Raw genomic sequence first — 13902 nt, forward strand, 5'->3', positions numbered from 1 at the left:
CTGTATCAAAATATAAAATAAAATAAAATAAAATAAATTGAAAAGAATACAGTCCAAAGGGGTCACGACCCACAGGTTGAGAACTGCTGCTGTAGAGGCTGGCATCCTTGGTGGCCCCAAGATTCCAAGGACAGGCCCTCGGTTCAAATGCTGGCTTCACCCTCACTGCTGTGGGAAGTGCTCTGCCCACTGCCCATGGCTGCTAGAGGGTCTCAGAGTGACTCTAAGTCAAGGAGAGAGTGTACTGTGTCTTAGGAGTATCTCTTCCTGGCCACTTGTTCTGCATGGCCCATGAGGTCTGACTCATGCCAGGAGAACGGGGGCCACAAAAGGCCACAGATTATGTGCCATAGAGGGGCAACGGAGGCAGGCCTGGGAACCAGTACATGTCGGTGCTCATAGGGCCTCCCTCTCAGGGCCTGTTCTGTTTGCCCGCCCCACCCCCTGGGGGGCCTGGCAGGATATCAGGCGGAGCCTTAGGAAAGTGGCTGCTGCTGCTGGAGGGAAGGGGGGCAGGCTGCCTGCTGGATGGGGATGTGTGGAGCCTCTGCTGGGGGCCCAGGAACCAGCAAATAGGGGAAGGGTGGAGAGAGCTGTGAATAGGCCTGTGCTGGGGGTGGGCTGCCCAAACAGGGATCACCCTCACAGCCCGCAAGGGTGTTCCTGCCCCATGTGTAATGAGGGCCTCCCTCCTGGACAGGCCACAGTGGTCCTCTTGGGATCTGGCTCCTGGTTATCTGACTTTAGGAGTGTCTTTTTTCTGCTGCATTTCACAGAGGAGGAAAGTGAAGCAAGTGAAGCCCAGAAGGTGACCGCACGAGTGGCAGTGGTGCACCCAGGCAGTACACTCTCTGTAGTCATGGGCTGTGGCTTCACTCGGCAGTGTGATGACCTTCCACATCTGGTCATTGCTGCTCTTCCTGTGCACATCCCCTGACCTGGGAGCCATGCAGCCTGGTGACTCTGGTAAACCCCCCTGCCTCGCAGAGCTGGGTCTGCACCCTGGGACCTTGCATCTAAAAGGGCGCGGGCGTGCAGGGGTGGGGCGAGGAGGGAGGCGCAGCTGCTGGGCCAGCCTGGCGCAGGGGGCTGCGGCACCGCGGCCTGGGCTGTGCCTGCTCCGGAGGGCCGGCTTGGCTCTGCGCAGGTAGCTCACACCCAAGCACGAATTCCAGCCGCCCAAGACGGCGGGCAGGCGCTGGAGGAAAAGGCCCGAACTGTCCCAGGGCAGGAGTGCTTCCTTTCGTTTTTAAACAAACAAATCATGAATTTAAAAGTCAGGGCCGAGAACTACCCAAGGTATAAAAATAGCCACTGGCCACAAAGTCCATGTCTAACTCCGGCAGCCTGGTGCCTTGGAGGAGGGGTCCAAGAAGTCTGGGCTAGTGTAGAAGATTGAGCACCCCCACTCGCGGGTGGGCAGTAGGGGGGCCAGAGCGCTGGGGTAGGGATGGGGGGGCCTCCGGTGTGAAAGATGGGAGACGGGCTGGGGGGGCGTCCAAGAGAGTAGACGTCCCCCTGACGGAGGGGCCTGCACTCTGGCGTTGAGGCGCGTTGCTACTCCTGGGCCTCAGTTTCCCCACGCGTCTCCAGGGTGGGCGAGGTGTGGGCGCCAGGGCCGTCCCGCCACGCTCGGCGCTAGCCCGACCCGGGCCGGGGTCCCCGCGCAGCCACCGCCCGGCCGCTTTGTGTGGCCGCCGCAGACAATGGCCCGGCCGCTGGGCTCCCGGCCCGCTCTCCTCCTCCCCCGCTGGCCGCGCGCGCGCGTCTGTGCGCGCGTGTGTTTTTGGCAGCCCGGGGAGGGAGTTCTGCTCCCGCCCCCGCCCGCGCCCTCCCCCGCCGCCGCCTCCCACGCTGCCTCCTCGCGGCTCCCGGGAACCCCTGGCGGAGGCAAACTTGCAAGTTTGCGCGGCGTTCACAACTCGCGGCGGGCGGCGGGCGGGCGGGGCCGCGGCGCTGCGCGGAGTCCGCGCCCGTCGCGGGCCCCTCTCCGCCCCCCCGCCGGCGCCGCAGAGCCGCGGTCGGAGCGGGACGCGGGCGCGCGGCGGCGGGGGCGCGGGGCGGGCGCGCGCGGCGGCGGCGCGCAGACACAAGTAGTTTACATTGTTGGGCGACTTTTGCAACAACTCGCCGCGCCGCGGCCTCCGCGCGCCGCCGCCGCCGCCGCCGCCGCCGGCTCCCCGCCGCCCGGGCCCGGGCCGGCCGCGCCGGGGGCCGCCGCGCTCGCCGCCCGCTGCTCGCGCCGCCGGCCGGGCATGAGTTCTTTGGCAGCCATGGACACCAAACATTTCCTGCCTCTCGGTGAGTGCTCGCCGGGCCGGGCCGGGGATCGGGGCCAGAGCCGTGGCCAGGGCTGGGGCAGGGGGAGGGGTGCGTTCGGCCCGCCCGCCCTCGGGAGAGTTGGGGCGCCGGGCCGTTTTGGGGGTCGGCCCGGGGCAACTTTTCCCTGGGCCCGGGCGGGCGGGAGGGCGCGAGGGCAGCGGGCGGCCCCTGGCCTGCGCCGGGCCGGACTTGGCTGGGGCGCCAGAGTGGGCAGCGGGCTGGCGGCGGGCTGGGGTTGAAGGGGTCCCCCCAGCGCTGGCACCGGCCCTGCGCCCCGCGCGCCCGCAGGCAGCTCTGGAGCCCAGCTCCGGCCCCGCCGCGCAGGAGCCGGGCCTGAGCGGGAGGAGCAACTTCTGCGCTCGATGGCTCCCGGCCTCCCTGGCCCCGGGACCCGACGGCGCGGTGGGGCCGAGTGGCCTCTGCGCAGCCTGCCCGTCGGGCTGCCGTTTCCAGCAGGCCGCTGCTGGCTGGTGGGTGTGTGCCTGCCGAGGGAGCAGACTGGGACCCCTTCTTTCCCTAAAGCAGGGGAGCCCGGGTGGGCAGGGTCATCTAGGGGTCATCAAGCCTTCGAAGCCCCTATCCCAGGACTGAGGCCCTTCACTTTGGCACTCTTGGTGCTCTTTGGGGCTGGTCCTACATGTGGGGGGAGGACAGAGGAGGAAGGAGGGTCAGTCTTACTCTTCTTGGCTGCTATCCTGGCCAGAAGCGTCGTATCCCCAGACTGCCCGCCAACTCCAGTACCCAACCTTCCTGGGAGAAGGAGGAGGCCTGGCCAAGGGCCCCCACCTAGTGCCCTCCCTAGGGTGTGGAAGCCAGTGAGAGGCAGGGAGGGTAAGACTTTATAAATGGGCTCCAGGAAGGATATTAATTTGGTGGTGGGATGGCAGCCAGGCTGTCAGCGGGGTGAAGGATTTGTGCTGAATGGAAATTAAAACAGCTGATTGTGAGTGAAGCCCCACTGACTACAGCCCCTCTTGCCTACCCACCCCACTGCAGTAGGGGGTGCAGTTTGGCCAACCTGGGAGGTGTTCAGAACCCAGCATGGGCGCAGGGACGTTTGGTGAGAGTGGGACAACCAGGGGAGCTGGCATAGTTAGTCCCCCTGGGAGTGACAGAGACGGTTTGAGCACCCAGCCAGCCAGCCAGCTGCAGGGTGACTAGGGTAAGTGTGGGGGTTCCAAGTGTGTTACATCTCGGAAGACGCATTCATTCCCTATGTCCTCTCCTCTCTCTGATGGAGACCTTGCTGGAGACATGGGTGCTCTCCTTGGATGAGCTGTGGGGCTCCAGCCTCCAAGGTGGGTACATGTCCCCATTTTGCAGATGAGAATACTGACTGGGAGAGGCTGAGCTCCGAGGCTGCCAATTGGTGGATTTGGAATTTGAGCCTCCTGCCTGTGGGGTGCTGGTGTAAGAGAAAGAGAAAAGAAAGCTGAGTTAGTTGTCTGTGACTTAGGGCCAGGCCTACTGTGGGGCTGGCTGGGGCTTCTGTGCAGAACGGTGACGTCGTCTTTGCTCCATGGGAGCCTTGTTACACGTGCACACACACGCACAGAGTTGGGCTTTTCCAGAGGATTCCTTCTGGAACAAGGATGCCCAGCACATACCCTGGCCACACTTTGGCTGGGTACTGGGAATGCAACAAGTCTCTGTTCCTAATGGTCCTGGAGGGACAGGGCTAGTCCTGGGAGTTAGCCCACGTAGGGCCTGGTGCCTAGGCCACAGGGTGGCTGTCTCAGAGTCCCTGTGCAAAGGAGAGGTTGTGATGCCTGGCCACTGCCCCAGGGACCGTGATGAATGCTCCCCTACCATAAGGAGGCTGGGCATTTTCTGTTGTTGGTCTCCCGACTGGCCGATGGCCTCCCAGGCAGCCCACGCCCTGGGCTGAGCAGAGAGTCCTAGGCTCTGATTACGTTTTATTTTTTCTAAGCTTGTGACCTGCTCTGAAGTCCAGTGCAGTTGAAGGTCCATTTAAGCGGCTACTTGCCTAAGCCCTTTTGTCAACACAACCTAATCCCTGCTGGGGGGTGAGTGTTGGAGAGCCAGGCTCGTCCTGGTGGCTAGCTGCCTGGGTCAGGCCTGGCGCTGCTGTTAAGGCTCAGCTGCCCCTACCAGTTGCCTCATCACTTTTGGGGTCTGGGGCACAGAGGGCTTCCTCTTCCCAGCATTCGCTGCCACTGGGCTTGGGCCTGGGGAGGCTTCCAGTCATTGCCTGATGAACTGCCCAGTGAAGGCAGGGAGGAATAAGGGACTGTTTCTGCCTGGTGCCTGTTGTGAAGGCCCAGCTGGTGGGACTCATAAGTCTGAGTCTGCAAAATCCAAAGGTCTCAGACCATACCAGATCCTTTCTGCTGCTAGTGGCCCATTTGTGCAAAGAGACCAGGTGGCCAGTGGCTGGCCACCCTTGGGGGACACTCAGGGACCTGGGTGACCCTGGAGCCCGGGCGAGGGGCTTCTGGTAACATCAGAGCCCTGGGGACCCAAAATAGAGCACATTCCCGGGGCCTCCCGAAATAACAGGGTCACGTGACTCCCAGAAGGCTGGGCTTGGAGTCCAGCTCAGGCCTGACGAGGCAGTTCGTTTCTCAGCCTGGCAGTGCCCACTGTGGGGGCATTTGTTTTGGTAAACTCTGGAGGGGGCTTTGTTGACTGGGAAGTGTCAAGGTGAGAAAAATGGCCTGATCTCACCATGGCTGTGGACTTCTTGGCCAGTATCCTTGCTTGGGGCTGGCTGCTGTATCTCGGCCCAAGCGTGCAGTCCCAACCCCTCTGCCCAGTCATGGGCGGGCTGAGCTGGGCCCCCAGACAGGAGGTGTTGAGTACCCTGGGGTAGGTGGGGTGCCAAGTCGAACCAGCAGCTCTGATCACATGGGGGTGGCTGCTCTGGGCTGATTCCCAGCTCCACCAGCGGCTCCTTCAGCTGTGCCGTTCCTTCAGGGCTGGTGGGTCTTCTTCATCCTGAGGCCCCTCTGACTCTGTTCCCTTGGCCTCTTCCCCAGAGTCAACTTTCCCATACTTTCTTTGGTGCTGACCTTGCTATAGGTAGTTGTCACTTTCTCTTAGTAGAGGGTACCTGGAGGATTTGTTGGGCAACTACTGTGCAGGCGAAGATGGAGTGATCAGGGTGCACCCCTCTGTCCCTGGGGGCTAGCCGTGCACATGGGGGTGGGCTCTGGCATCAGGAGAGGGTGACATAGACCTCAGTTGCATATGAGGTGGTGTGGGGGTGGGGTGAAAGTCTTAAATGTCTACCTGGAGCCAACTGAGGCTGCCTGGGGAGTTTCATTTCTTGGGTGGCATCCAGTCTTGCTGTGGCTTGAATGTTTCAGGGCCAGAGCCTTGAGTGGGGAGAAGGCCTGGTCTTTTTGGAGAAGGCTCCTGGGCCTGGCTCTGCTGTCCCAGCAGACAGAGCAGAAGCCTCACACTGGTTCAGAGCTGGGGATTCACAAGCTAAGACCGGCCCCTCCTTCCCTTCTTTGCTGGGCTTGAAGTTTGCTGGTTTCAGTTGACTTGGTGGCCAGGCCTTGAGGTGTCCCACTAATTCAGTGGTTCTCAACCTGTGGGTTGCGACCCCTTTGTAGCAATGAAAATATATCCTGCATATCAGATATTTACATTACGATTCATAACAGTAGCAAAATTACAATTATGAAGTAGCAACAAAACTAATTTTATGGTTGGGGGGCACCACAACATGAGGAACTGTATTAAAGGTTAGTGGCTTTAGGAAGGTTCAGAACCACTGCACTAATTGGTCTGTTTCCAAGGGAATTGGCCACTGGCTGGGTCAGGTATAGGGGTAGGGCCTGGAGCCTTGAGAGCCTGGGAGTCTGGACTGTGGCTGGTGGGGGCTAATGTACATTTGGGGGCCATCTTGGGGGACCTCTGTCTTGATGCTTATTAGGTAGGTGGGTTTCACCTGTAGAGGGGTGGAGGCACAGAGCCCCTCCGTCCCCTCCCTCCCCTTCTTCCACCCATCTACTGGCAGTATTTGCATTTTCCAGAGGTCAGTTCCATCCTTCACTTTGCCCCTTCTCGGTCTGGCCCTTTGTCACTGCTTGTCCACATCCAGCTGACCCAGCTGTCCCTGGATGGGGGGATAGTGACAGAGGGATCCTAGGACTGGCACCTTCCCAGAAGAGGCTCCCACTGGCTGTGTTCTGTTGCTTGGCTGGTGGTCACGCTGAGGTCAAGTCCTCTGGCCTTGCCTGTGTGGCCTGCCCTTTGGTCTCTCTGGGCCTTGGCTGTCCATCTGTAAAATGGATGCATTCATCGGCTCCCGAGGGTGCTGGGGAAGGCAGCCTGCTATGTTGCAGACTGTCTGGGAATTGGAGGAGCTCCATTTGTGGGGTGTGTCTCGCTGTTTCCCAAGGCGAGGGCTGTGGCCAGGTGCTCCTTGGGTCTCCCGCTTGGATCAGGGTGGGGCCAGGTCTCTAGTGTTGAACCCAAACCAGGCCACAACGATTGCAGGTGCTGTCAGGTGTAGGAGCAGCTTGGGAGACAGAGGGAGGGAGGGTGTGGACCAGTAGTCAAGTAGCCCCTCCTCTGGGCGGAGGCCTGCTCTGGGTCCAGCCCTGCTAAGGGGACTCTTCCTAAAGGCCCGAGGAGGTGGGTGGGGCGAGTGACTGCGCCTTTGCACACCCACCTGAGCCTGGTGCGAGATGTTCTGAGCAGTTGTGCCCCAGTGCCTCACAGACAGGGAAATTGCACCCTAGAGTTACAAAGCAATTGTCTAGCTCAGCAGCTGAATGGGCGTGAAATGGAGCAGAAAGCAGCTAAGTAAAATTGGCCAGGCTGTCGTTGGGGAGAGGGGTATGTGCTCGTGTGCAAGGCCTGAGTGTGTGCGTGCTCACACTCTGACACACGCACGTGCGCACACCCTCGCCTGTTCCCTGGCATGCCTACGTGCCAGCCAGACCGCTCTAGATGTGCATGTGGAGCGCCGTAGTCCCGGCTGGTTTTGTCCACCCCTTTATGCTAAATCTCTCCTAACCTGTCAGGACTCAACGCCTGTACAGAGGGTGCCTGCTGTGTACCAGGTCCTTGTGTTCAGGACCTTGGGGGCGGGGAGCTTCACAGAGACAAGCCCATATCATGGATGGGGAAATTGAGCCCTACATGAAGGGGGCTCTGTGCTCTGCTGTTGTGCCTCCGTGTGGTTCTTTCTGCTTTTTTCTCAGCATATTGATTTTGGGGGGTTAGCTCTGAGCTCCACCTGGCCAGAACCTGTCCTCAGTCCCTGTTCCACAGTTAGCATCCTGATTCCCTGGGAGTCCTGCTTCTGGTCTGATAGGGGTCAAGGGCTTGCTGTGTCAGCTCTGTTCTCTGGGCTGTGGGGTCTGAGCCCTGTAGGTCATCCTAGGCTGGGGGTGCGTAGGCTGGGCGAGTCCCCACCTGACTGGGAAGCTGTAGATGAGGGGAGCAGCCAGAAGCACAGCCTGCAGACCCCATGCCCTGGCACCCACTTCCTCACTCTGCAAGGGAGGTGCTGTGTGGCAGCCTTGGGGAGCAGATGGGTGAGGAGGGCCATACCGGGCACCCAGGGCAGGGGCACGGTTATCTCTGTGGTCCCGCCTCCACCACATGCATATCACACGTGTGCGTGCATGTACACACACACAGAGCCCCACTCCACCAGTGCTCACCGTGGCCTGAGAAAGTCACCTGGGTGCTGGTGCTGGGCTGATCCTATACCCATTGAAAAGGGCAGTTTCTGTTGGAGCCCTCCTGGGCTGGGCTTTAAAGGAGGGAGGGTTGTGATAGGTGGGGGAGTGCCCAGAGGCAGGGACCAAGGCACAAAGGCCCACAGCAGGGGTGGTGTGGGGTCGTGAGACTGTGGAGGGATTGGCCGGGAGGGTGGTCCTGGGAGCCTGGAGACTTCGTGTCTTGGGGTGGTGGTCTTTATAGTTGGAATTGGGCCTCCAGCACAGTGCATGGGGGTGTTGGAGGCAGTGAGGTGAGGGCTGAAAGAGGAGGCGCTACCCTCTGGCTCCCTGTGGCCAGTGCTGGTCCCAGGCCGGCCTGGGGCTCCTATGAGTGGCCATCTACCCTTGGCCTGGCTAGGCCTGGCTAGTTTGGCAGACTGAGCTGGCCCAGAGCTGCCTTTCCTATTCCTGGCCAGAGGCCCCCTGAGCACAGGGATGGAGAGGAGCCTTTCCTCATCCCCCACCAGCTCACATTCCCCCCCCAAGACTGAGTTTGGGGGCAGGCTGCTGGTGGGGAGAGGGGTAGCCAGGCCTCCAGGGGTCAAGGCAGGGACCCTGAGGGCCTGGTAGAGACCAGACTTTGGGGCTGGGGAATCGGACATTGGGGATCTTTGCGGGGTGGCAGATACCTTGAGGGTCTCAGTGTGAGGAGCTAATCCGAGGGCCCTCACTGCTGAGACTCCTTGCCGATGAGCCCTCGGCTCTAGCTCCCTGTGCAACAAGGCTCTGCCTGCTGAGGCCGGGGAAGCGAAGGGGAGCCCTTAGCCCGACACCCTGCTTCTGGGGTGACCCAGAGCCTGCCCCTGGCCTCCCTGTACTGCTGTTGGCCCATCTGCACAGCAGTGTTTTCCAGCCCGGCCTCAGCGTCTCCAGCAGTGTCCAGGGCCTGGGGCTGGTGGGATAGGTGTCAGTGCAGGCTGCCGCCAGCCTCAATCTGGAGCCTCCAGCACTGAGGGGAGGGGAGGAGTGAGAAGAGGAGGGGAGGGCGGGTTGGGCCTGGGCCAGGCCGTGTGTAAATTCTCCAGCCATTGTGGATGAACCGTGGAGTTCAAAGCCAGCCCCGGGTGCAGCCACGGGACTGTAATGAGGTTACTGATTCAACAGGCTTCCTGGTGCTGCCGCCCAGAACAAGTGGAGCTGGGGAGCCCAGGGAGGGATCTAAGTATCCCATAATTGACTAATTTAGCTTAAGTGTCCAACTGGCCCTGGGCAGAGGTCAGGCATTGACAGCCCCGGTGGCTCCCACAGCTGCCTGGTCCAAGCCCCACTTCAGCAGACCACCCCCGCCCCCAGGCCTTCTCTCTCCTGCCTGGTTCTCACATCCTGCTGTCTCTGTTGGGTCTGCTAGCACTCTGCCTAACATTGCTCAGTTTCCCCACACTTGAGGGCTGTGGGTGGCACACGCCTGTGTTGGCTTCAGGTGTCAGCTGGTAGCTCAGTGCTTGCTGGGCACACGTTCTGGATGTGGATTCCATGGTTTCCTATCTCCGAGGTGTCCTGACCCCTGAGGTATGGGCGCCCCTGAAGCCCCTACACAGCCCGTAGGAAGCACTCGCTGATTCAGAAGTGGGACTTCTCCTCCGACCATCCTTGGTGGCCCCAGCCATGGGGCTGGTCTCCAGTGAAACCTGCCTGGTATCCAGAGGACCCACTTTCCTGGCTGTTTGCCCCTCAGAAGCAGGGCTGGGCTTTGGGCAGCTTTATCAGTGACTGCTGTACTGAGAGCCTGGACACAGCAGTGTCTGTGTCTGGAGCTGTCCTTGGAGTCAGCTCTCTGTGTAGTAAGGGCTGCCCTCCTCCTAGCTTGCTGTATGTTGTAGGCAGGGCCCTTCCCCTCTTTGGGCCTCAGTTTCCCTGGGGCCTTTTGGTATTCAGAGGCCTCTGTGTTCCCCTCCTGGCACCTTGGCTTTGTTCTGATGTACTGGTGGCTATCTGGGTGGGGGGGACAGCTGGGGACCAGCTTGTAGGAAATGGCTCTGTGCCCCCCTGGCTGAGGGGGACAGGTATTGGGCTGGGGTGGCACCAGGGTCCTTGGGGAATAGGAAGTTACAGGCCATCAGCCAGAGTTGTGTGTATGGTCACCCCAGTGGGGCCTGGCTCAGGGTTTTGGCCGCATGTGCTATGGTGAAACACTTTTGGGGTGGGCAGCACGTACGGGGCAAATAGTGGCCTTTAAGAATGGGAGTAGGGTAGCAGAGTCCTTGGGGGCCACAGATGAGTGTGGTCGGTCCCCATGCCAGCTACTGCTCCAGGACAGGCCGGCCTCTTCTCTCTCCCTGGGCTCTGATCTCCCCTGTCTGGGACCTTCTGTGGCTCCCCATTGCCTCAGCATGGAGACCTGGCCTCCATCTAGAGTCAGGCAGCCCTATAGCCTCTCCTGCCTCATCAAGCACCTCTTACTCTCCACCTGGCTTTCTCATGTCTGAACATGTTGGTGAGGTTGGCCACCCCATGGGATGAGTGCTCGGAGTCATGGGCTGTGTGGCCCTGGGCTAGCTCCTTCCCCTCTCTATGTCACAGTTGCCTTACCTGTAAATCGCCTGGGGTAGTCAGTTACGCTTCACAGAGGAGGTGATGTTGTAGTTGGGTTTTGAGGGATGAGTAGGAGTTTATTTGGTGGGTTGTGGGAAAGGAATCAAGGAATCAAGGAATGAGTGGACTCACTCTAGGAAGATTTGGCTCTAGCCAAGGGTATGGGGAGGGGTTACCCAGGTGGGCGTGTGTGGGGGGTCCTCTCTAGGGGTTTCTGAAGGATCGGACTGTGTGACCAGGCTCCCATAGCCTACCCCTTGCTGACAGGGTTATGGTTTGTGTACGTGGGCGGTGTGGCCAGCTGTTCTGGGAATAATTAACCCTGTGAGGAGCTAAGGCTGGGAGTGGGCCTCGCTGTGCCTGGTGGCCCCTAGCTGTCCCGATATCCCCTCTTCTTCCTGGCCTCTGGTCTGGAGGGTGGCTTGTACTGGCTCACATGAGCCTCCAACTTGGGTCTGTGGCTCCCTGGGGTGAGTGGCTGTTGTTGGGTCCTTTCTGGATGGAGCAGCTGGGTTCCCTTCCCCACCAGCCTGTGTGCCCCACATTCTTGGTCCATCCCTGGTTCTCCTATGGGCAGCTCTGGGCATCGTCTGCCTGGGTGTCCTGTGTGAGTGACGGCTGCCTGTTGGCTCCCTGCCGTCTCTCTCTCTCCCTGCAGAGAGGAAAACAGCTCTGACCAGGACCAGAGTCCATGGGAGGCGGTGGAGCCGCCCCACCCCACCCCTGTAACTGGACTTTCTGCCGGGATCAAGGTCGAGAAGGAGGGCTGAGAGGTGGAGCCTTAGTTGCTGGGTGCCTGGATACTCTGAGCCTGGGTGGTGGTGGGCGACCCTGGGGTGGGCAGCGCTGCCTGTGGCCACCCTTCTCTGTCTCCCTTGGCATGAGATCAAGGGCATCAGCCCTGGTCCCCTGACTCTGGGGTCCAGGGAGAGGTCCCCGAGAGGCTGCGTGGAGATGGTCTCCAGACTCCTCTAGACCTCTGGACTGAGGATGTTGGCATGCTTAGGGCATCAGCCTGTTCCATTCCCTTTCTGCTACATGAACTTTGCCACTCAGAGTGTGTTACTTCCTTCCTCTTTATCTTGGTTTCCTCATTTGTAAAATGGAAGGAAGGAGGTCAGATGGACCTGGAGGTGGGAAGTATGAGGCTGCTGGGCTGTTGGGCTGCTGGCTCCGGGCCAGGACTGTGGGTAGGCAGCACTAGAGGGGTGCAGCTCTTGCTCCCCGGAGGCTTCCTCAGCTAGGGGCCAGCTCCATCACCCCCCGCCCCATCAATGGCAGTTGGCTTGTGGGTCTTGTTTGCTGCTGATTCCGCAGTGCCAGCACCTCAGAATCGTCCTGAATGTTTGTTGAATGAATTGATGCTCCAGCTGGTTCTCCCTCAGCCCCTCTAGGTCCAGAAATGTGAGAGGGTGAGCTTGTTCCTCACAAAGTTGATTTTTTTTTGTGTGTGTGTGTGCATCTGTGACAGAATCTCCCTTTGTAGAGTGCTGTGGCGTCATAGCTCAGAGCAACCTCAAACTCTTGGGCTCAAGTGATCCTCTTGCCTCAGCCTCCCGAGTAGCTGAGACTACAGGCGCCCGCCACAATGCCCGGCTATTTTTAGAGATGAGATCTCCCTCTTGCTCAGGCTGGTTTCAAACCTGTGAGCTCAGGCAGTCAATCCACCTGCCTCAGCTTCCCAGAGTGCTCGGATTACAGGCGTGAGCCACCGGGCCTGGCCACAAAGTTGATTTTTGTTACCATCACTTGAGCATCTTCCTTCTCGGGGGCTGTCCAACTTCCAGGAAGGGGAGGTCCTGCCGTGTGTCTCCTAGTGCTGGCAGGAGATGGGAGACTGGGAATGGAGAGCAGGACCCTGTCCTTGAGGCGTCCTTGGGCTGGCTGGAATCCTGGGAGCCCTGTCAGAGAGGCTGAGGCCAAGGCTTTAGGGGTGTGTGCCCCACCCCTGCTCAGCCCCTTGAGGTGCAGCTGCTGCTGTCAGGGCCTGGGTTCCCTGGGCTCAGACTCCCAGACTCAGAGAGGGTGGGTCCGGGCCTACACGCCTGCCCGTGCGGGGACCTGGCCCCTCCTTCTGCTCAGTATGCTGTGTTGAGATTTGTTGGCTATGTGGGGGGTTGAGGCAGCCAGGAGGGTAAGAGCAAACCTCTCACCTGCCTACTGTCCACCTGTGTGTTCACACCCATCTGGCTCCCACTGGCCACTGGAAAGCAGAGCTGAGCCAGGCTCAGCCCTCCAGGGGAGGAGAGTGGTGCCTGGGGCCAGACACAGCCTGGGAGGGACCCCAGTGCTACCACTGGACAGGGTGTAACCTTGGACCAGATTTTTTTTTTTTTTTTTTTTGTAGAGACAGAGTCTCACTTTATGGCCCTCGGTAGAGTGCCGTGGCCTCACACAGCTCACAGCAACCTCCAACTCCTGGGCTTAAGCGATTCTCTTGCCTCAGCCTCCCTAGCAGCTGGGACTACAGGCGCCTGCCACAACGCCCGGCTATTTTTTTTGGTTGCAGTTTGGCCGGGGCCGGGTTTGAACCTGCCACCCTCGGTATATGGGGCCGGCGCCTTACTGACTGAGCCACAGGCGCCGCCCAGGACCAGATTTTTTAAAACCTGTTTGGGCCTTAGTTTTCTTATCTATAAGAGAGCGCTAACCCCGGGTTGGGGTGGAGATCGTGTGAGTGTGGCGTTGGGAGGTGTACTTGCAGGCAGAGGGGACCCAGGAAGCATCATCAGCTTGACCTGGTGTGCAGTGGGCTGGGCCTTCTGAACTGAGTCATGGAGGATGAGCAGGAGTTTGCATGGGAACACCAGTCTCTGTGCGCTCACACCTGTGTTTTGGTTGTGTGCCACGAGGCTTCCAGGGAAGAGCCCAGTGACGCTGGTGTTTCTGTGTCTAAGCCACCAGTGTGCTTTCCTCCGTGGGCTCCGGTCCAAGACCCTGGGTGTCCTTGTAGTGAGACTTTTCTCCAGCATTGCATCTGACCACAGCTTGAATGAGGGAGGAGTATACCCCTTGAGGAGAGACGAGGTGGGCCAGTTTTGTTTGGCTACACTGGCTGCCTGCCAGCCCCGAAGGTGCCAGGGAGACATACAGGGCTGCTGTGTCACCAGTGCTCAAGTGCCCCCCTCACCCATCCCCCGAGCTGCTCTGAGACAGGCAGGTCCTGCCTTCCTAGGGCTGCCAGGCTCATAGGGAAGACAGGTCTGCAGGTGCTGAGGAGGGAGGGAAATGTGTGAGGTGGGTCTGCAGAAGGAATGGCAGCACTGGGTAAGACCGCAGGTGGCACTGAGCAGAGGGTGCCGTGAGCAGCTCCCTCAGAGTCCTCTGACGGCCAGGGCGGTCG

The 13902-nt window shown here is 60.1% G+C and overlaps 1 protein-coding gene across 1 annotated transcript in view; it reads left to right on the forward strand.

The window, feature by feature from the left end:
* Positions 1 to 1982: 1982 nt before the first annotated feature.
* Positions 1983 to 13902, forward strand: part of RXRA (retinoid X receptor alpha) — a 99828-nt gene continuing 87908 nt past the window's right edge. The window contains exon 1 of the mRNA XM_053558692.1: positions 1983 to 2301. Within this exon, the coding sequence (XP_053414667.1) occupies positions 2256 to 2301 (46 nt within the window). The 5' untranslated portion in view covers positions 1983 to 2255. The remainder of the gene's footprint in view (positions 2302 to 13902) is intronic.

The sequence above is a fragment of the Nycticebus coucang genome, chromosome 2 (genome assembly GCF_027406575.1).
Source record: "Nycticebus coucang isolate mNycCou1 chromosome 2, mNycCou1.pri, whole genome shotgun sequence".
Classification (NCBI taxonomy): domain Eukaryota; kingdom Metazoa; phylum Chordata; class Mammalia; order Primates; family Lorisidae; genus Nycticebus; species Nycticebus coucang.